Genomic DNA, 24,631 nt, shown 5'->3' with positions numbered 1-24,631 from the left:
CAATTTGCCTGATCAAATTGCCATCGTGGGATACGAAGAGGTGGTGAATATGAAGGGGAAGTAAGAATGATTGGGAAATGATCGCTGTCATGTAAATCCAGGAGAACAGACCAGGTGAAGTCTAATGCGGCAGAGGAAGAGCAGACTGAGAGATCGATGCAAGAGAGAGTGTGAGTCCGAGGATCAAAATGGGTGTGAGTACCTGTATTTAAAACATGGAGGGGGTGGGTAGCAAGAAAAGCCTCTAAGTGAATGCCACGGGAATCACAGTGAGACCCCCCCAGAGGAAATGATGGGCATTAAAATCGCCAAGTAACAGAAGCGGTGGCGGTAATGACGAAACAAGAAAGGCAATATCTGGAATAGATAATGCCCGAGAAGGAGAGAGATATAAAGAACAGAGCGTATACCACCTATGCAAGTGGATACGGGCTGCTGTGTAATGCAGCAAAGTACGAACAAATAGCTGGTGGTATGGAATATCAGTGCGTAGAAGAAGGGCACTTTCATTAAAGGTCCCATCAGGAAAAGGATCTGAAGAATACAATAAATTATAGCCTGAGATGGGATAGATAACAGCAGAGTGTAATTTTGGTTCCTGTAAGCAAACACCAATAGGGGAAAACTGGGAGAGTAACATCTGAAGCTCACCTCAATTACCCCTGAGGCCGCGTATATTCCACTGTAAATAGGCCATGATTGGCAATGATAAAGATACCTGAAATCCGCAGGTAAGGGTTCCTACGGACTAGAGGGGTTAGAAAAGTCCACATGCGGAGGCAGCGGAAAACGTTCAAGCAGCGAAGGAACGGTGTGCTGCGAAGAAAGGAGTTGCGCAGATGGAGGAGAGGAGAGAGAAGGAACAGAGGGTGGATCAGTGTCCATTGATGGTTTGGTCTCTGCACCAATACATAAAGGTGGTGACCCTACAGATTTAAACAACTATAGGCCAATATCAAACTTACCATTGCTATCCAAAATCTTTGAGAAACTCGTGCACAGGAGACTATATTCATTTATAACGGCACAAAACATACTCAATCCCTACCAATTTGGATTCAGGAAAAATAAAAGCACTAACGATGCAATCATGAAAATGCTAGATCTGCTTTACACAGCATTGGAAAATAAAGAATATCCACTAGGAATTTTTATTGACCTAAGAAAAGCTTTTGACACAGTAGACCACGACATCCTACTCCACAAACTTGACCATTATGGTATAAGAGGCCATGCGCTTGCATATTTCAAATCTTACCTTACTAATAGGTATCAGTATGTCACCATTAAAGACACAGCATCAACAACACAGCCACTTGATACTGGAGTTCCGCAGGGAAGTGTCCTTGGTCCCCTGCTCTTCCTCATATACATCAATGATCTTCCAAGCGTATCTCAACACCTGAACCCCATTCTCTTTGCTGACGACACGACTTATGTCATCTCTCACCCTAATCTTGCCACCCTCAACACCATTGTTAATGAGGAGCTGATCAAAATATCGACTTGGATGACAGCCAATAAACTTACGCTTAACGCTGACAAAACCTACTACATTATGTTTGGTAGCAGAGCTGGAGATGCGCAAATTAACATTAAGATCGACAACACTCTAATTGCCAGGCATAATGAGGGCAAATTCCTAGGCCTATACCTCGACAACAACCTGAACTTCAGCACCCATATCCAACACATAACCAAAAAAGTATCCAAAACGGTTGGGATCCGCTCCAAGATACGATACTACGTGCCGAAAACTGCCCTTCTCGCACTATACCATTCACTTATATATCCATACCTCACCTATGCTATCTGTGCTTGGGGTTCAACTGCAGCAACACACCTAAAGCCAATAATAACCCAACAAAAAGCCGCAGTAAGAATAATCACTAAATCCCATCCCTGGCAACACCCCCCCCCCCCCACTCTTCATAGATCTAAACTTACTCTCTATTCAGTACATCCACACTTACTACTGTGCAGTCTACATCTACAGGACCTTAAATTCCAATATTAACCTTGACCTAAAACGCTTTCTTGATAGTTGTGACAGAACCCACAGGCACAACACCAGACACAAACATCTCTATGACATTCCCCGTGTCCGACTAAACCTTTACAAAAATTCAATGTATGTCAAAGGCCCCAAAATCTGGAACACCCTACCTGAAAATTCTAAAACTGCAGACACATTCATCACCTTCAAAACTACCATCAGAAAACATCTTATCTCCCTGATACACCCTGTCAACTAATTATATGAATATACCACCTTGTGGTTCACACTTACACTCACTTACCCATTTGACCATAAACAGAAATATCAATCTCAATCTCAAAATAATGAATCTTAACTAGTCATAAGTTGGCCTGTGATACTCCAATACTGAAACTATGTATAGTGCCAAAACAAAAGCATTCACATTGCTAAACTCCCAAACTAGTATTTAGTCACTTAGCCATAATACCAACTTACCTCATAATTTTGTAATATTTTAAACTTAAGATTTAATCTAAGTCTGCCCGAAATGCCTAGCCATGCTAGGTGTTCTAGTGGTACACTGTAATTATTATTTTACTACATGTAAACCACACAATAACCAAATTCTGTAAACTCAGCATTGTAATCCTTATAGAGAATAAACTTTGAATTTGAATTTGAATATATTCAGAGATTGCTTCAAGTGTTTCGGAATTCAGAGACGTTGTATGGGAGACAATACTGGAGATGGTAGGGGAAGGATGAGTAAAGATTGGAACTGTAATGGACTGTACCAAGGTAGGGGGGGCGAAAGGGTGGAGGGAACTGGAGAAGAAGCGTGGAAGGGGACAGAAGAGGCAGAAACCTGGGAGGTGGCATTAGAGGAAGAAACTTGGGAGGGAACAGGGGAGGAAGGTACAGTACGAGGAGGAGGAGGGTGAACCTCTACACTTGTAACAGAGCCAGTGAGAGGGGAAGAACCAGGTACAGAGACAGGGAAGGTAAAATGAGGAGGTGGAAGGAGGGGTTAAAGGACCTTTTTTTTTTGACTTCTGAGAAGTAGAGGGACGATTGGGAGGAGGTGTCGTACGAGATCTCGTCGATGCCGAGGCTTGTGAGGGAGAACACGAAGAAGCGAGAACAGACTGAGGCATTGAAGTAGGGACGTTTGAGCCCAGGACAGCAAAAGAATTAAATACAGGAGTGACTATGGGAGAGGTAACCACAGAGGAGGCTGCAGAAGATGGGACCCCAGAAGTGGGGGGACGTTTTGAAACATGGGAATAAGAAACACGAGGTAGTCTCCCTTGGAGGCGGAGATGAGAAACTGCCATGGCATAAGGGAGACCTTCTGCCTCTTTGAGGTAACGGATTTCCCGCTCATTTAAGTAGACTTGGCAACGGCGAGAGTACGAAGGGTGAGCCTCATGACAATTAAGGCAAGAGGGAGGTCGATTGCAAGATGTATTAGAATGGTCATTGGCACCACAGACTGGGCATTCGGCTATAGATCTGCAATATTTCGCTGGATGGCCAAATCGCCAGCAATTTCTACACTGTTGTGGTGTAGGGATCACCTTTCGAACTTGTAACCGATGTCCTGCTACATAAACTGAGGATGGGAGTTCACGGCTGTCAAAAGTTAAACGAGCCACATTGCTAGGGTATTGTCTCCGCCCACGGGCAGGAAGAACATAAGTATCTACCTTGAGGATTGGGAGATCTTGGAGTTCCAGCTGTTCAAGAATGTCATTGCCACATGTCTGAAAATTTTGTTGAACTATGGTATGAGGCAGAATGACGGTACCACTACAAGAATTGAGGGAATGATGTTTTTCAATAGTGACAGGAACAGTATCGATATGGGAAAGAAGAGAAAGATCATGAGCTTGGGTAGCATTCTGTACAGTGATGATGCACGTACCGCTCTTTACCAACATGGCGTAGGAGTGCCTTGCCAATACTGTGGTTGGAAAGTAGGCAATAGAGGAAGTCGGTCGTAAAGTGAAGAATTTAGTCCATTGTGCATTCTGAAACTGAGCGTGGAAAGGGAGTGCAGGACGTGTTGATCTTTTCTGAGAAGAACGAGAAGGTGGAGAAGTATCATCAGCAGGTAATTGTCGTTGGCGTTTAGGAGTGGGACCAGAGTTGGTCCGACGTGGAATGGGCCGGCGATTCGAAAATTGCCGCACCGTAGAGGGAGAGGCCGGAAGCATAGTCAAAGGAGAGCGGAGGTCAGATAAATCGAAGGAGTCAGTCAAGACCTCAGTACCTGAAGCGGGTGAGGAAACAGCACCGGCAAGAGGTACAGAGGCATTAGGAGTGTCCGAAGAGTGGTCCAAAGACGAGGCGGGGTCAGAACGGGGTGCGGTATCAAGAAGGTGCCCGGGGGTAGCAGGTTCATGGACTAGGGCTTCCATGGTTAGGTTACTTCTTTCTTTTTGTTTTTAAGAAAAAAAAAAGAAAGAAGAAAATAAAATAAAAAAAGAATAAAAAAAAAAAGAATAAAAAAAGGGGGGACTGGGGAGGGATAGTTCCTGGGAGGAATGAAAGGGCCAGAAGTCTCCCTCTGCGCCCAAGAGGACCTCAGCACAGCAAGTAGTGCAGATGCGGCATGGGACCCGTGCCATACCCTACCCATCATGCCAGTAAACCAGCAATCCGGGATAGCAACCTCACATCTGCCGAGCTACCTCGGTGGACAAAAGAGAGGGTGGCCGGATATCCGCACAAAGCATACCTCCTTTGGCCACCACCCCCAGAATCCGAAAGGCAGCCTCCAGAGATACACCCGTCACCCGAAAGATACCCAAAGCCACTCCTCGGGAGACCGGAGAGGGTTTGGGACAGCCCCAGGCGATCCAGATTTCACGGCAAACTACACCACCGCCAAGAACCTCAACAGAATGGGATAGACCCCAGTACCCTTTCCCCTACCCAGGAATTAGCGTGCCTGTGGGGAAAAAAAAAAAAAAGAGGAGGAGGAGAAGGAAAAGAAAAAGGGAGGATGGGATAAGGGAGGGGGGATTGGGGGGTAATTAGGTTCGGTCTGAGGAAGGAGACCAACAGGTCTAATTCCTCAGACCAAGAGCCTCTTCACCACGCCAAGGAGCCCCCCTTGAAGAGGCCCACATCCCTGGAGGATTTGGAGTCATCAGTATACACAGCAGTATCATGTGAGTGCAATTAAAATGCTAAAGAAAGAGTGAGTATTGATACATAAGACTGAGAATGTAGGAGGGAGTGGGACATACTAGTCTGACTGCTCAACCAGGGTGACAAGGAAAAGCAATTAATAATGGAAAAGAAAGGGAAGAAGACTAAGGGATGCAACAAAAGTCTGAAGGCAGAGACTGAAGGGATCTGAAAAAGTGGGGAAATCCTGTATAATATGTATGTATGTAAAAAAACCATACCACGCCCGGGGATAGAACCCGCGATCAGAGAGTCTCAAAACTCTGATCGCAGGTTCTATCCCCGCCCATGGTATGGTTTGTTCGCAATCGTGTCATTACGGTTTCGTGAGTCATGTATGTATGTAAGTTTATTCAGGTATACAGAAATACAGTTACACAGATTATCATACATAACAGCATATGTGTAGAGAATGTAGGATAACCCAAAAAAGTCAGACAAAGTGACTTATTTCCACTGGAGCCCTTTTAATACCTTATTATTATACTCTGAAGGAGATAATATCTTATTATTATACTATAAAGAAGATATACTAGGAATACGGTAAAAAGAGTTATGTATTTACATTTACATGCGTATTAGCTAAAAAAATAAAAAATCATTCTCCTCCCTTTCTGTGGCTACATTCATTAGGTACCTTTTGGCTCTCTTCTTGAACTGGCTCATGCTATGACTGGTTTTGACATGTGCAGGCAGTCTGCTCCATTCCTTTATTGCTGTACAATAGAAGGTGTTTGGAGTCTGGCCACTGACTGTGGGTACTACAAAGTTGTGCTCTCTCGCCTTAGTACAGTGGACCCCCGGTATTCGATATTAATCCGTTCCCGAGAGCTCATCGAATACCGATAATATCGAAAACCGAATCAATTTTCCTCATAAGAAATAATGAAAATCAAATTAATCCGTGCAAGACACCCAAAAGAATGAAAAAAAAAAATTTACTACATGAAATATTAAGTTTAATGCAATAGAATAATTACAATAACAATAAAATAATTGACACTTACCTTTAATGAAGATCTGGTGATGATTGATGGGATGGAAGGAGGGGAGAGGTGTTAGTGTTTAGAAGGAAAATCCCCTTCCATTAGGACTTGAGGTAGCAAGTCCTTTTCCAGGGTTACTTCCCTTCTTCTTTTAATGCCACTAGGACCAGCTTGAGAGTCACTGGACCTCTGTCGCACAACAAATCTGTCCATAGAGCTCTGTACCTCCCGTTCCTTTACGATTTGTCTAAAATGGGCCACAACATTGTCATTGTAATAGCTGTGTTAGGGTGATTTTCATCCATAAAGGTTTGCACTTCAACCCACTGTGCACACATTTCCTTAATTTTTGAAGTAGGCACAATGTATTCCACAACTGGTATAGGCTTCTCAGGGTTAGCCCCAAACCCTTCAAAATCTTTCTTAATGTCCATACTAATTCTCACCCTTTCTACCACAGGGTTGGCACTAGAAGCTTTCTTGGGGCCCATGGTGACTTATTTTGCAGAAACAAGCACCAAACACAGTGATAATATGGATAATATGGAATGTACCAAATGTATCCTTAGATGCGTGCACACTGGCTGGCTTGTAAACACTGGCACACAAGGGGCAGTTCAGGCCACATGTGGACAGGTCTCGTACGAATCGTATCGAATACTGGGTTTTCAACTGAATACCGAGGAAAATTTTTTGTGATATAATGCATCGAATACCGGATTTACCGAATACCGATGCCATCGAATACCGGGGGTTCACTGTACTATGATTTCTTTGGTACCCAGCCTTGACAAAATTGGCAGCAAGATATTCTGGACACTGTGAGCAATTTTATAAACTTGATTTAACTTCAGTTGCTTTACTTTGTCTTCAACATTCAGCATATCCAATTGTTGTAATTCATCCTGGCCGACATGTTCTTTTGGACTCAGGTCCAGGATGAACTGGTACTACAGTACGAATAATTATAGTGTATCTTTGCAATGAAACTGATAGTATCTTCAGTGGAATATTCAAAATATTGTGTGAATGCTAACATATCTTTTCTTTTCAGAATAATGATGGGGAACAGATAGTTATGATTACTTTATTTATATAAAAACTCAATATGGACAAAAAACTACATGAAGTTTAAAAATACAGAACATTAATCAAAATTAATCACTTCTAAAATGAGGACAAACATGGTGGCGAAGGTGACACTAGTGATTGTGGTGGTAATGACACTCGCCTCACCAGCACATGCCTTTGTAAACCAATTGTTGGAGGACTTGTATGATATCATCTATGACAGATTTGTTAAGCCTGTAGTGGAAACTGTAGTAGGAGGCGGCACTGGATTAGTGTTCAATGCCCTCACATTTAACTTCCTAGGCTTACGGCCAAACATAGAAAGAATTTTTACGACTGTGGTGATAGAAGGAGGAGGGGTCCTTATCAGTACCATCGCTGAAATCATATATCTTATTGTATTGGGAATCATAGAAACAATCATCTGGATCATAGCAGAAACAGTTGAAGTAATAACGGACATAAAAATAAATATAATATATAGTACCCTCCAGCTCTTACTTGAGTTTATCAGTCCAGGAGGTCTTGGCTTGTTTGGCTTGAGAGAGATCAGTGGACGTTTGAACAATAAAATTGCCTACAGCGCAGACACCCCTGCCAGTAATGAATCAGGTGAGTCAGTGACTATTTGAATATGCATTTTTGTCAGTATGTATGTTTTACTATGGTGTTTGTGTTTTTTGTATGTATGTAATGACCAGTGTGTAGTTACAAGAGCAGAACTATGCTGAGGTGTCTCAGCTTCATTAGTTTGTTGGGTAATTTTTTTTTATTTTTCATTAATTACAGAACACTACTTCCTCTTGGATCCCATTTCAATTTGCTCTCAGTAATAATAGTGTCAAAAAATCTCCTTTATCAGTTTATTTTTTCTCTTTTGAACATAGGTGGTAAAAAATTTTTGAATAGCATTTCCCCATCCATATAACTGAAAGGTCTTGGAAGTTTGTAAATACGTATAGATAAAAAGTTTTTCACTGATTCATGTGTGTGTTTGTGGTTATAATGTGTTCTTTACAATCACCCATAAATCTTCCTCCATTATGTGGTTTTAGAATTTCATTATGCAATCTTTAACCCTTTGAGGGTCGACAGGCCCTCTCCAAGACTCGTTCGTTCTCAGAGTTGGCCAAATTTAAAAAAAAAAAATTATTTTTTTCTTATGAAAAGATAGAGAATCTATTCCCGATCATATTGACACCAAAAGTATGAAATTTGATGGAAAACTTGCGGAATTATACTCTTGCGAAGTTAGCGGTCGCGATGATGTTTATACATCGGCGATTTTGCCCGCTTTGAGCCCTATTTTCGGCCAATTCCAGTGTACTAGTCGACAAAAATCATAACTACAGTATTTCTCTAGAACTCTATTTTTTCTATTGAATGAGTACAAGTTACCCATTTACTGATTTCAACTATCCAATACAGTGGTCAGAATTTAGCAATTTTGCCAATTTCACACAAATTTCAAAGATGCCAATTTCCAAATAGGGTCCAGAATAAACAAGAAAGACATTCCTAGCACTAAAATAACATTTCCTCTGTTCGTTAGTCACATCCCCATGCCCCTCTTATATTTCTTTGGCTTTCCACTTTCAGTTTTTATTCTTACAAAAAATAAAATAAAATGCAGACTGCTGCATTAGTGTAGAAATGATATAAATAATATCAGCGCACTTGTGAAAGAATATTAGACTCACCAGTTGACGTGTATTGGACGCTTGGCATGATTTGTTTACTTTTGAACTTTGGTAAAAATCGAACATTTCTGCTACTTTGAGCTCAATTTCAAGGTACTTTTCATTGTAAAACCAGTCAAAATCATCTCAATTTCTGTAATATGTCTTCCATTCTATAAAATGAGACCAAGAAAACTAGAATACAACAATAAATACCATACGAAAAAACAGTGCAAAGTCACCGTTTTATTCCAAAAACATGGTCAAAGTTTTTTTTTTCTCATTATGCACTGTGTGCTGCAGGATTTTTTTTATACTGCACACAATGACCACATAGACCCATTCTTTCATATGTATGCCTACCAGCTTTCTCCCACTAGATTTGAGGGCGCTAGAATTTAGGCGTACTAGTACGTCAAAAACCCTGGGTCGTAAGCCATACTAGTATGGCCAAAACCCTCAATGGGTTAATCTTCATGGGGTCAATTTTTACTTTCCTCCATTTCCATTTTGTGGCATTAATCTTAGTTAAATTCTATATTCCAATTATCATTTCATTTCCTCAATTTATCCAAATCTTCTTGCACATCCATTAAGTAGGTCATCAGGCTAAGGGTTAAGTGAATGTAAAAGGTCACTGCCAGATGTGAGGACCATAGTATTTTTCAGGAGGAAGATAGAAGATGAAGATACATGAATTAGCCTCTGCTTTACCTCCTTAGTGTAAAGGTTGACGAGATGGAGAAGAGGTGACTAAAATGCCGGGTGCAAGGGGCTAGTAACCCCTTCTCCTGTATACATTACTGAAGTTCAACCCTTTCAGGGTCAAGAGGCCCTCTCCTAAACTCTTTCTCAGGGTCGAAAATTTTTCGGAAAAAAAAAAAAAAAAATTCTTATGAAATGATAGAGAATCTTTTCCCATTCATAATGACACCAAAAGTATGAAATGTGATGGAAAACTTATGGAATTATGCTCTCGCGAAGTTAGCAGTCTCGACGATGTTTATGCATTGGCGATTTTGCCCACTTTAAGCTCTATTTTCAGCCAATTCCAGTGTACTAGTCGACAAAAATAACTATTTCACTAGAACTCCATTTTTTTCTATCGAATGAGCACAAGAAATCACCCATTTACCAATTTCAACTATCCAATAAAGTGGTTAGAAATTGGCAATTTTGCCAATTTCACACAAATTTCAGATGATGCCAATTTCCAAATAGGGTCCAGAATAAACAAGACAGACATTCCTGGCACTAAAATAAATTCTCTGTTCGTTAGTCACGTCCCCAGGCCCCTCTTACATTTCTTTTGCTTTCCACTTTGAATTTTTATTCTCATAAAAAATAAAAGATTTACTGTTATGCAGACTACTGCATTAGTGTAGAAATGGTATAAATAATATCAGCGCACTTGTGAAAGAATATTAGACTCGCTAATTGATGTGCATTGGACGCTTGGCATGATTTGTTTACTTTTGAACTTTGGTAAAAATTGAACATTTCTGCTACTTTGAGCTAAATTTCAAGGTACTTTTCATTGTGAAACCAATTAGAATCATCTCAATTTCTGTAATCTGTCTTTCATTCTATAAAATGAGACCAGGAAAACTAGAATACAACCATAAATACCATACAAAAATACAGTGCAAAGTCGCTGTTTTAATCCAAAAGCATGGTCAAAGCTTTTTTTCTCATTACGCACTGTGTGCCTCAGGATTTTTTTTGTACTGCGCACACTGACCACATAGACCCATTCTTTCATAGGTAGGCCTACCAGCTTTCTCTCGCTAGATTTGAAGGCGCTTGAATTTAGGCGTTCTAGTACGTCAATAACCCTAGTGCGTAAGCCGTACTAGTACGTCAGAAACCCTGAAAGGGTTAGGAGAAAAACTTTTGTTTTTCTTTTTGGGCCACCCTGCCTCAGTGGGATATGGCTGGTTGGTTTATTGAAAGAAGAATAATAAATTTATTTCTTTTCTGCAGTATACAGGTAGTGTAATTTATTTCTTTTCTGCAGTATACAAGTAGTGAAGTTTACATGTAATAAAATATTGTTAGGCACAAAAGAAAGCCACTAGTATGTAGTGCATTGCAAGTACTTTGGTGCATTTCTGTGCATTTGGAGCATACAGATTTCCGTGAATGGCAATTGCAAGGGGGTTTGTTCAGTGTACACAAGATTATAATCTTTACATGGGATTACATACACTCCAGATGTGTCTTGAGAAATGTAAGGTACAATTTTGGTGACATTTTTTCCTGAAATTATAAATGTTTTAATGTTAAGGTATGAGTAAGGGCTTTTCATACATAACATTATTGTCTAGGGATGGGACATTACCGGAATTTTTGCCAATGCCAGTACAGTACTCAGTTTTAGGCCATTATCAATACTGATACCATAAAAATGAGCTAACACCCACCAGTACTGATACTGGTACTCAAAAGTAGCCTCTACCCACCAATACAGATATTTTAACATACCCCTATTATTGTCTGTAATCATATTGACAAATTTACAATAATTTTTGTTGGCCCAATGTAATCCTATTTATATAAACCAGTCAGGGTATCCCAGATACAACCTGACTGGTGATGGCATTCTTTTCTTCAAATCAAATCAAATCAAATCAAGTTTATTCTCTATAATGATTACAATGCTGAGTTTACAGAATTTGGTTATTGTGTGGTTTACATGTAGTAAAATACTAATTACAGAGGGGGCCACTAGAACACCTAGCATGGCTAGGCATTTCGGGCAGACTTAGATTAATTCTTAACTTTAAAATATTACAAATTATGAGGTAAGTTGGTATTATGGCTAAGTGACTAAATACTAGTTTGTGAGTTTAGCAATGTGAATGCTATTGTTTTGGCACAATACATAGTTTCAGTATTGGAGTATCACAGGCCAACTTATGACTAGTTAGGATTCATTATTTTAAGATTAAGATTGATATTTCTGTGTTTATGGTCAAATGCGTGAGTGAGTGTAAGTGTGAACCACCAGGTGGTATTCATGTAATTAGTTGACGGGGTGTATCAAGGAGATAAGATGTTTTCTAATGGTAGTTTTGAAGGTGATGAATGAGTCTGCAGTTCTAGAGTTTTCAGGTAGGGTGTTCCAGATTTTAGGGCCTTTGACATACATTGAATTTTTGTAAAGGTTTAGTCGGACACGGGGAATGTCATAGAGATGTTTGTGTCTAGTGTTATGCCTGTGGGTTCTGTCACAACTATCAAGAAAGTGTTTTAGGTCAAGGTTAATATTGGGATTTAAGGTCCTGTAGATGTAGATTGCACAGTAGTAAGTGTGGATGTACTGAACAGGGAGCAAGTTTAGATCTATGAAGAGTAGGGGGGGGTGTTGCCAGGGATGGGATTTAGTGATTATTCTTACTGCGGCTTTTTGTTGGGTTATTATTGGCTTTAGGTGTGTTGCTGCAGTTGATCCCCAAGCACAAATAGCATAGGTGAGGTATGGATAAATAAGTGAGTGGTATAGTGTGAGAAGGGCAGTTTGCGGCACGTAGTATCGTATCTGGCAATTAGAGTGTTGTCGATCTTAATGTTAATTTGCGCAACTCCTGCTCTGCTACCAAACATAATATAGTAGGTTTTGTCAGTGTTAAGCGTAAGTTTATTGGCTGTCATCCAAGTTGATATTTTGAGCAGCTCCTCGTTAACAATGGTGTTGAGGGTGGCGAGATTAGGGTGAGAGATGACATAAGTCGTGTTATCAGCAAAGAGAATGGGGTTCAGGTGTTGGGATACGTTTGGAAGATCATTGATGTATATGATGTATGAACCATACCTAGACGCTTTGTCTGTTTGTTTACATAGTGCGTGGGGTGGCCAGCAGGGCTACCACACCTTATTTCTTACAGTAAATACTACTCACCTTTTGCGCTACATTAAGACTACAAATATGTTGAGGTAAATAATGAGTGTACTCTGTGTGTATTTTACTTTTTATTGTTTTTAATGCCTAGTTCTACTGTTAACATAATGTGTGTTAGTGTAAACTTGTTATCTGGCATTTACATGTATTTATAAGTGGAAAAAATGGCATTCTGCTTTCTGGCGATGTCTGCTTTCCGGCAGTAGCCTGGAACCCAACCTGCCATAAAAGTGGGGCCCTACTGTATGTACAGTGGACTCTCCCTTTTCGTCTTTAATTCATTCCAGAGAGTCTGACGAAATGTGAAATCAACTTAAACTGAAACCATTTTCCCCATAAGAAATAATGTTAATCCAATTAATCCAATTCAGCTTGATGAGCAGCGGCAGCAGCAACCTCCAAGCTCCGTACTTTTCTCCAACTATCAGAGCCACCAATGCTCCTATGATGACCTAGTTACAAGCAAAACTGCACTACCCAACGTAGCACCCAGAATGACCAAAGATTACCAACAGTGAAACCTACAAATCGAAAATATTAGAGATCAAAGGAAGACTGCCCACAAACCAAAAGCAACACCCCGCTGCCAGCCGAACAACGTAACCCTAAGCTTTGTATAACTACTTCTTCTTAACTACAACAATTCCTGTAGTATTATGAGGCGCAATCTAAGAGGAAACAGCACCAAGGCCAGCAAGAAAACACCGAAAAATCAACTATTCAACAAGTGTAGCCAGGAGGACGCCGGCCCAGCAACCACCCCACTCACCACCGCTCAAGGCGACACCACAACAATAACAACAAATATGGCTGCCACCAGCCCATCCTCCCCTCTCTTCCCCGGATTCAACCTACCAAGTAGTCTCTCAGGTATGACCAACGATCCAGATACCCTAAAGACATGCATCTCCACCTTAGTTATTGAAAATATGAATCTTCGAGAGACACTAACAAAACAAGACACCAGGATGACACAACTCGAGAACAAAATCCTCAGTCTTGAACAAAAGTTATCAACACCAGGAATGACTAACTGTGACAAGACCATCCAAACAGTCATAGATAGCCATACCCAACAAATAATATCTCTTAATACAAAGGTTGAAGAAGCAGTAAAAGAATGGAAGAACAACTTAGATAACCAGTTCAGTGACTACTTTGCTCTCCAAGAAGATAAAACTGAGCAAGATAAACTATTGGACGCAGTAATAGTTAACAGTCCACTTTTTCCCAGTGATATGAACCAAACAAACAGTAAAGAAATTACTCTGCAGATCATAAAGGACCAAACAAGTGTTATTGTACCAGAGTCAGAAATAAAAGAAGCCAGGTTACTAGGATCCCATGGTAGAAAAAGTGTTATGCTTAGATTCCACTCACATGACAGGAAAAAAGACTTAATAATTGCATCTATTAAAGTAAAGAAAGAGGTATACATAAACGAGTGTCTTACCAAAAAACGTCAGAACCTCCTGTATAGAGTCAGAAAACTTAAGCGGGAGAATAATGACACAATACACCAATGCTTCACACGGGATGGGAAAATTCTAGTTAGGAAAACAAATGTAGGTCAACTGTACACAATCACGAACGAGAATGATCTATCACGATTTCTCAGGGATACTGATCTTACAGAGAATAACTAAATGTCCAACCTAAAAGCCTACGTAATGTAGTGTATGTTTTGCTCCATTATTGTTCAAATTTCGTAGTACAATCTCTTAGTAATTAAATAATCAACTACCTCATTTTGTGATTTTACTAGTAAGCATAAGTCACCTTATCTAATTTTCTTATTTACTATTGTTTGCTTAAACATTAGCTGAATCGATACTTTCTCTGTCCATATTACTACCTCATATTTTTTTAAATACTATCAATTGATATTACTTACTAAAATTAATAATTACCATTTTTACTATCAATACAATTTACTCTTAACATTTTTGACATCATTTAATAACCATTACTTGTCTAATTACCTTAACCAGTTTTAATACCACATTTACTATCTTAGAGTACTCTTAATTACCTTGTACTGCCAAATAACCTCTAGTATAACTACCAGTGCAATTTTGAATGAAATAAACATTACTTTTTCACTTATTTTGTAATCATTATTACTTACTAAAATTTTATTAAACACCATATTTACTACCAGTCAATTTTACTTTTGTACATTAATCATTATTTTATACTTCCCATAACATTTTGTTGCCAAATTTCCAAGTTTGTATATTCAACTCCAACCTTTATATTATCCTTTGTACCCATGTACCTGTGTACCTGTGTATCTGTGTACCTGTCTACCATCTTACTATCATATTATAACCAAGACATTGCCATTGTTATTTTTTACTTATTATTCTTTTGGTACTTTAATTTGTGAATTTTATTTTGTCAATTTAAATCTAGTTATACTCTTGATCTTGTCAACAACCTATACCAGACCCTAGTGCAATTGCAAGTACCATTTCAATTTGTATTTTTATATTATAAGTTTATATTATAAGTCCTACTCTAAGATTGTTTTCATATCTTAGTGACTATATTGTGTGTGCAATTAGTGTATATTTCAATTATATTATTGTTCAAGGCCCTTAACTATCTTTTGCTAACTAGTACCAACTACCTCATATATTTTTTTTTCTACTTTTTTTTTATTCTTTTGCTACCTTAACTTGTATATTTTATCTTGTCAATTTAAATCTAGTTATACTCTAATTCTTGTAAACAACTTATATAAGACCTTAGTGCAATTACAATTGAGAGTCTTGTGCCTTTTTTATATCATTAGATTAAACTCAGTTGTACTATAGCTCATTCTAGCTCAATACATAGTCAATACCAAATTCATTATATTAGACCATAGTGTAATTACTAGTGAGAGTCTGGTGCTATTTTTAATTTGTATTTTTATATTATTAGATTAAACCTAGTTGTACTATAGCTCATTCTAGCTCAATACATAGACTATACCAAAGTCATTACATTAGACCTTAGTGCAATTACAAGTGAGAGTCTTGTGCTATTTTTAATTTGTATTTTTATATTATTAGTTTATACCTAGTTGTACTTTAGCTCATTCCAGCACAACACATAGACAACACCAACTCCATTATGTGTATTAGTGACTATACTCTACATGACCAAAATGCTATAGCTATATACTTGTCCAAACTTCCCACCACTACAGATATCAGTACTAAAACTCAACCCACAACTCAGGATATAAATAACCATAATTTAAACCTAGAAGATGATTGATCACGTTGACCCTGATCTAAACCTCCATAATCTGACACACAATCAAAACCTATTGGAAAGTAACTGCCTTTACTACACAGCATCACAAGCCAGCACTATCCTAAACAATGCTAAAAGTCTATCAGTACTTAACTACAACATCAGGTCCTTAAGCAAACACTATGATGACCTCCTGGCACTCCTTGAATCACTAAAGACACCCTTCTCCTGCATTATTCTTACTGAGACCTGGCTTAAGCAGGACACAATAGATATCTACCCTCTACCAGGATACACAGCAATCCACAACTGCAGACCATACCAAGTTGGGGGTGGTATTGCAATCTATTACTCTAACCAATTATCTTGTATTAGCACCACTTGCTTTAGTGATGAATATGGAGAATACATTTTTGCTAATTTTACTGTAAAAAACCTTAAGACGCCTATAACAATCGGTGCCATTTACCGGATACCCCACACAAACATCCCAAATTTCAGTGAGAAACTAAAGGCACTAATAACAAACAGACAAATGAATAAGCACCACCTTCTCTTAGCTGGAGACTTCAACATCAACCTTGGCCTACTAGATGATCAGCCTGTAACTGATTTCATCAACAATATGAACAACACACTTCTCATACCAACAATAACTAAACCAACCAGGCTCACTGAAACAAGTGCAACCATAATAGACCACATATGGACCAATATACTAGCCCCCCTTAAATCAGGGATAATCACAGATAGCACTACAGACCACTACCCTACCTTCCTCTTGACAAACATTAGTAAACCACCACTTGAATACAACAAAGTTTCATTTAGACTCCATGATGAGGCCTCAATAAGGAAGTTCACAGCTGACCTAGAGACTGTTGACTGGCCTACAGAATTCTCCAAGGCCAATGGTATTGATGACTGGACAGACATTTTTCTTAACAAATTACTTAGACTATACAACAAACATTGTCCTATAAAAACGAAACAGATCACAAACAAACGGCTTGGTTGCCCATGGCTAACCAGCACCATTCTGAAATCCATTGATAAGAAACACCAATATGAAAAGCAATATAGACAGGGCTTAATACACAAAGATATTCTTAAACACTATTCATCAGTCCTCACCAAAGTAATAAAGAAAGCCAAACAACTATACTACTCCAGTAGATTCACTGACACAAGAGGAGATATAAAAAAGACCTGGAAAACACTCTCTCAGATTCTAGGGACCCACAAACTGAAAAAAAAACAAGAATATTGCCCTAACTAAACCTAATGAAACACCACTGCATCCCACTGACACAGCTAACAAGATAAACGACTTCTTCTCAACCATAGGTTCTAATCTCGCCAATAAAATCCCACGCACCAATGCCCATGCCGGGGACTACCTAGATGGGAATTTCCCAAATTCCTTCTATCTTGCTCCAACTGAGCCCATGGAAGTCACCGAGATTATAAAGTCACTTAAAAATAACTCAGGGAATCTGTCTCATGTCCCACCATTATTGTACAAGAGAGCGGCCCATGTCCTCTCGCATGCTATCTCATTACTTTTTAACAAGTCACTAGAAACTAGCACCTTCCCGAAACTACTCAAGACGGCAAGGGTTACACCAATACATAAAGGTGGTGACCCTACAGATTTAAACAACTATAGGCCAATATCAAACTTACCATTGCTATCCAAAATCTTTGAGAAACTCGTGCACAGGAGACTATATTCATTTATAACGGCACAAAACATACTCAACCCCTGCCAATTTGGATTCAGGAAAAATAAAAGCACTAACGATGCAATCATAAAAATGCTATATCTGCTTTACACAGCATTGGAAAATAAGGAATATCCACTAGGAATTTTTATTGACCTAAGAAAAGCTTTTGACACAGTAGACCACGGCATCCTACTCCACAAACTTGACCATTATGGTATAAGAGGCCATGCGCTTGCATATTTCAAATCTTACCTTACTAATAGGTATCAGTATGTCACCATTAAAGACACAACATCAACAACACAGCTACTTGATACTGGAGTTCCGCAGGGAAGTGTCCTTGGTCCCCTGCTCTTCCTCATATACATCAATGATCTTCCAAACGTATCTCAACACCTGAACCCCATTCTCTTTGCTGACGACACGACTTATGTCATCTCTCACCCTAATCTTGCCACCCTCAACACCATTGTTAATGAGGAGCTGATCAAAATATCGACTTGGATGACAGCCAATAAACTTACGCTTAACGCTGACAAAACCTACTACATTATGTTTGGTAGCAGAGCAGGAGATGCGCAAATTAACATTAAGATCGACAACACTCTAATTGCCAGGCATAATGAGGGCAAATTCCTAGGCCTATACCTCGACAACAACCTGAACTTCAGCACCCATATCCAACACATAACCAAAAAAGTATCCAAAACGGTTGGGATCCTCTCCAAGATACGATACTACGTGCCGCAAACTGCCCTTCTCACACTATACCATTCACTTATATATCCATACCTCACCTATGCTATATGTGCTTGGGGTTCAACTGCAGCAACACACCTAAAGCCAATAATAACCCAACAAAAAGCCGCAGTAAGAATAATCACTAAATCCCATCCCTGGCAACACACCCCCCCACTCTTCATAGATCTAAACTTACTCCCTGTTCAGTACATCCACACTTACTACTGTGCAATCTACATCTACAGGACCTTAACCCTTTCAGGGTCCAAGGCCCAAATCTGGAGTCACGCACCAGTGTCCAAGAATTTTCAAAAAAAAATTTTTTATTTTTTCTTATGAAATCGTAGAGAATCTTTTTGTGAAGGTAATAAAACAAAAAGTACGAAATTTGGTGGAAAATTGACGAAATTATGCTCTCGCGAATTTTGATGTGTCAGCGATATTTACGAATAGGCGATTTTGCCGACTTTGACTCCCATTTTAGGCCAATTACATTATTCCAATCAACCAAATTCTTAGCTATTTCACTAGTATTACTTCTATTCTATCGATTGAGCACAAGAAATCGCCAAGTCAACTGTTTCAACTACAAAATAAAGTGATCAGAAATTGTTAATTTGGCCAATTTAACACAAAGTTCAAAATATTCCAATTTCAAAATAGGGTCCAGAATGAACAATGTAGGCATTCCTGGCACTAAACTAACATTTCCTCTGTTCATTAGTTATGTTTTGAGGCTTTACAAATAAATTCCATTTTGATTTTTTATTCACATAATGAATTTTTATTCACACCAAAAAATAGAAGATTTACTGTTATGCAATACTGTAATAATTGTATAAATATCATCACCATATTTGTGAATGTATATTAGACCCACCAGCTGGTGTGTATTAGACGTGTGAGGTCATTTGTTTACTCTTGAATATCGGCAAAAATTTAACATTTCTGCTACTTTGAGCTCAGTTTCAAGCCATTTCCAGTGCTAAAACCAATCAAAATCATCTCTATTTCTGTAATATGTCTTCCATTCTATCAAATGAGACCAAGAAATCGCAAATACAACTATAAAAAACATACGAAAAAACACTGCAAAGTTGCTGTTTTAATCGAAAAATCATGATTTCATTTTTTTTCTCTCATTATACACAGTGTGCTGCAGGATCTGTTTTATGTGGTGCACACATACCACATAGATGTATTCTCTCATATCTAGGCCCAAATGTACCACTCACAGTTTATCAGAGTGAGCTGAGCCCATGGCGTAGATCTACGGTTTGAACCCTGAACGTAAAGCCGTAGATCTACGGGACGGACCCTGAAAGGGTTAATTTCCAATATTAACCTTGACCTAAAATGCTTTCTTGATAGTTGCGACAGAACCCACAGGCACAATACCAGACACAAACATCTCTATGACATTCCCCGTGTCCGACTAAACCTTTACAAAAATTCAATGTATGTCAAAGGCCCTAAAATCTGGAACACCCTACCTGAAAATTCTAAAACTGCAGACACATTCATCACCTTCAAAACTACCATCAGAAAACATCTTATCTCCCTGATACACCCTGTCAACTAATTACACGAATACCACCTGGTGGTTAACACTTACACTCACTCACCCATTTGACCATAAACAGAAATATCAATCTCAATCTCAAAATAATGAATCTTAACTAGTCATAAGTTGGCCTGTGATACTTCAATACTGAAACTATGTATAGTGCCAAATCAAAAGCATTCACATTGCTAAACTCACAAACTAGTATTTAGTCACTTAGCCATAATACCAACTTACCTCATAATTTTGTAATATTTTAAACTTAAGATTTAATTTAAGTCTGCCCGAAATGCCTAGCCATGCTAGGTGTTCTAGTGGTACACTCTGTAATTATTATTTTACTACATGTAAACAATACAATAACCAAATTCTGTAAACTCAGCATTGTAATCCTTATAGAGAATAAACTTTGAATTTGAATTTGAATTTGAATTCCAGCCACCCAAAAGTATTAACAAAAAATAATTTTTTATACATACATTAAATATAGATTTACATACAGAAAAGAATGAGAAATCAAGTATAAAAAACAATAACATGACACTTACCTTTATTGAAGACTCATGTTGGTGTATGGTAGACAGGGAGGAGGGAAGAGGGAGGAAAAATCACTGTTGTTAGGAAGAGGAATCCCCCTCCATAAAGACTTTAGGTAACAAGTCTTTATCCGGGGTTACTTCCCTTCTTTGTTTTTTAATGGCACTAGGACCAGCTTGAGAGTCACTGGACCCCTGTCGCACAAAAACTTGTTCCAGAGAGCTGTTTCTGGTGTCTCTTTAAAATTTGCCTAAAATGGGACATGGCATTGTCATTGTACATGTTGCCGACATGGCTTGCAACAGCTTTGTTAGGGTGATGTTCCTCCACAAATGTTTGCACCCTACTCCACATTTCACAAATTTCCTTAATCTCTGAAAAAGGTACCTTCTCTCTCTCTTCCTCCTCCTCTGAAGCATTTTCCTCAGCTGTGCTCTGTTGCTGTTGCAGATGAAGCTCTTGCAGCTCTTCAGTGGTTAGCTCTTCACTGTGGTCATCCACCAACTCTTCCACATCCTGGCCACTCACATCCAACCCCATGTTATTCCCCAATGCCACAATGCATTCCACAACAGTGTAGGGTAGGGTCAGCCCCAAACCCTTCAAAATCCCTCTCTTGGACACATTCTGGCCACAGTTATCTCCAAGCAGAGCTCATCATCCTGGAAGTCACTCCCTGCTAAACCTTATCTATAAGGCCTATGCAATTGAGGATAGTGAAGTGATCTTTCCAGAACTCTCTTAGGGTCAATTGAGTGTTTGAGGTCACATCAAAGCACCTTTGAAACACTGCTTTGATGTAGAGTTTTTTGAAGTTTGAAATGATCTGCTGGTCCATGGGCTGGATGAGAGGAGTGGTATTAGGGGGCAAGAACTTCACTGTGATGAAATTAAACTCCACCATTTGGTCACCCAGGTCTGGAGGATGACTAGGAGCATTGTCCATTACCAGGAGGCACTTGAGTGGCAATTTATTTTCCAGGAGATATTTCTTCACACTTGGATCAAACACTGCATTGAACCAATCAAGAAAATTTCCCTCATGACCCATGCCTTACTATTAGCCTTCCACATCACACACACATTTACTCTTGGCGAAACTTTGTTTCTTGAACACACTGGGATTTTCAGAGTGATACACCAGTAAAGGCTTCACTTTTAAATCCCCACTAGCATTACCACAGAGCAAGAGAGTTAGCCTGTCTTTCATAGGCTTGTGTCCTGGGAGTGCCTTTTCCTCCTGCGTGATGTAGGTCCTCTTTGGCATTTTCTTCCAAATGAGGCCTGTTTTGTCACAATTGAACACTTGTTGGGGGACGAATCCTTCAACCTTTATGTATTCCTTGAATTCATGCACAAATTTTTCAGTGGTATGTTTATCTGAACTCACTATCTCACCATGCCTTACAACACTGTGTGTGCCACTACGCTTCTTGAATTTTTCGAACCAGCCTTTGCTGCCCTAAAGTCAGTAACATCAGCACTCGTTCAAGGCATTTTCTTTATGAGATTGGCATGCAGCTGCCTTGTCTTTTCGCAAATTATTGACTGCACAATACCATCTCCTGCTAATTGTTTCTTGTTGATCCACACCAACAACAATTTCTCAACATCTTCCAATGTTTGTGATCTCTGTTTATCACTTTTACCCCTTTCACAACATCAGCTTCCTTGACTTTTTTTTTTTAGCTACGATGGAATTGATGGTTGGTGCAGGCTTGCCGTATATCCTCGCGATGTCGATCACGTAACGTTCATATTTTTCAATGATTTCTTTCTTTAATTCTATTGTGTTTCTCACCTTCTTTACCAAAGGACTGCCACTAGCAGCTTTGTTTGGGTCCATGGTGGCTTATTTAGCAGTCACACAGAATAAGCAAGTGCAAAAAATAATGAATTATTACGAAATAATTCCTATGAGCTCGCAGGGTAATGTTCACTCACCCATAAACAGAGCGACCCTGCCTCCCCAGAATGTGTGTGTCAGAGGTTGTGTGCGTGGCACACTCAGACAGGTACCATACCACTGACGAGAACAGAGGAAAGCAACAAGAATGGAGGGAAGCAACGAGAACAGAGGAAAGCAACAAAAACGAAGCCAATATTTTTACTGTACCACCGACGAGAACGGAGGAAAGCAACGAAAACAGAGCCCAATGAAAAGGGAGGGCCCACTGTATATGCATATACACTCATCTGAGTTTTCTTCTATTCTCTTAATAGTTCTTGTTCTTATTTAATTCCTTTTATCCCCATGGGGAAGTGGAAAAGAATCTTTCTTCCATAAGTCATGCATGTCGTAAAAGGCGATTAAAATACTGGGAGCAAGGGGCTAGTAACCCCTTCTCCTGTATAAATTACTAAATGTAAAAAGAAGAAAAACTTTATAGTTTTCTTCTTTTTTGGGTTACCCTGCCTCGGTGGGAGATGACCATTACGTTGAAAAAAAATATTTATATATACAGTGGTCCCTCAATAATCGTCTGGCCTGAAAGTCGTCCATTTCGGAAATAGTCCTGTTTTTTCGTCAAAATATTGGTTCGCAAATGGTCCAGTAACTCGCAAATAGTCCTTCATCCCGGACACGTACTCATGCTCTGAGCCACCTCGGACTTTCCTTCCCAGCCAGTGTGCCATTGTTTACCAGTGAGCGACGGTCCCCTCACATGCTCCAGCGAAATATTTCATAATATTCCATTTATTTTAGTGCTTGCAAGTTATTTAAGTGCTAAATAAGCTACCATGGCTCCAAAGAAAGCTCCTAGTGCCAAGCCTTTGGTAAAGAAGGTGAGAAATACGATTGAATTTAAGAAAAACATCATTGAACAATATGATAGTGGCGTACGTGTGGGCAAACTGGCCAGGATGTATAACAAATCCCGTACAACTATATCTTCCATCATAGCCAAGAAAAAGGAAATCAAGGATGCTGTTGTTGCAAAGGGGGTAAATATGCTGACAAAAATGAGATCACCAGTACTCGAAGATGTTGAGAAGTTATTATTGGTGTGGATAAATGAGAAACAATTAGCAGGAGATAGTCTTATGACATCGCTTATTTGTGAAAAGGCTAGGCAGTTGCATGACGATTTGGTAAAGAAATTGCCTGCAACTAGTGATGATGTGAGTGAATTTAAGGCCAGCAAAGGCTGGTTTGAGAGATTTAAGAAGCGTACTGGCCTGGTCACAGGAGGCCTGGTCACAGACCGGGCCGCGGGGGCGTTGACCCCCGAAACTCTCTCCAGGTAAAACTCCAGGTAAACACAGTGTGGTAAGGCATGGTGAGGGTGCCAGTTCGGACCACAAGGCGGCTGAAAAATATGTGCATGAATTCAAGGAGTACATAAACAGTGAAGGACTGAAACCTGAACAAGTGTTCAATTGTGATGAAACCGGCCTCTTTTGGAAGAAAATGCCAAAGAGGACCTACATTACTCAGGAAGAAAAGGCGCTGCCAGGACACAAGCCTATGAAAGACAGGCTGACGCTAATGTTCTGTGCTAATGCTAGTGGGGATTTCAAAGTGAAGCCGTTACTAGTGTACCATTCTGAAAATCCCAGTGTTCAAGAAAAACAATGTTATGAAGAGTAAATTGTGTGTGTTTTGGAGATCTAATAGTAAGGCATAGGTCACAAGGGACATTTTCGTCGAGTGGTTCAATGAAGTGTTTGGCCCTAGTGTGAAGAATTACCTCCTGGAAAAGAAATTGGATCTCAAGTGCCTCCTAGTAATGGACAATGCACCTGCTCATCCTCCAAACTTGGATGACCTAATTCTGAAGGAGTTTGGGTTCATCACAGTAAAGTTCTTGCCCCCGAATACCACTCCTCTCCTCCAGCCCATGGACCAGCAGGTCATTGCAAACTTTAAAAAAAACTACACCAAAGCAATGTTTGAAAGGTGCTTGAATGTGACCTCAGACACTTGACCCTACGAGATTTTTGGAAAGAACACTTCAGTATTCTCCATTGCGTAAGCCTTATAGGTAAGGCTTGGGAGGGA

The 24,631-nt window shown here is 39.5% G+C and overlaps 1 protein-coding gene across 4 annotated transcripts in view; it reads left to right on the top strand.

Annotated features, from left to right (window-relative positions):
• LOC128689746 (uncharacterized) overlaps positions 1-24,631 on the top strand; it is a 50,889-nt gene that overhangs the window by 16,211 nt on the left and 10,047 nt on the right. For all 4 annotated transcript variants that reach the window (XR_011392306.1, XM_053778168.2, XM_053778169.2 and 1 more), the window contains exon 2: positions 7,217-7,845. Coding sequence is in view for 3 of the 4 variants with exons in the window: in XM_053778168.2 (XP_053634143.1) it covers positions 7,335-7,845 (511 nt within the window). In the remaining variant the exon portion in view is untranslated. The remainder of the gene's footprint in view (positions 1-7,216; positions 7,846-24,631) is intronic.

Source organism: Cherax quadricarinatus, chromosome 22 (genome assembly GCF_038502225.1).
Source record: "Cherax quadricarinatus isolate ZL_2023a chromosome 22, ASM3850222v1, whole genome shotgun sequence".
In the NCBI taxonomy this organism is placed as follows: domain Eukaryota; kingdom Metazoa; phylum Arthropoda; class Malacostraca; order Decapoda; family Parastacidae; genus Cherax; species Cherax quadricarinatus.
The sequence above is the reverse complement of the archived record's forward strand: the minus strand, read 5'-3'. Positions and strand labels throughout refer to the sequence as shown.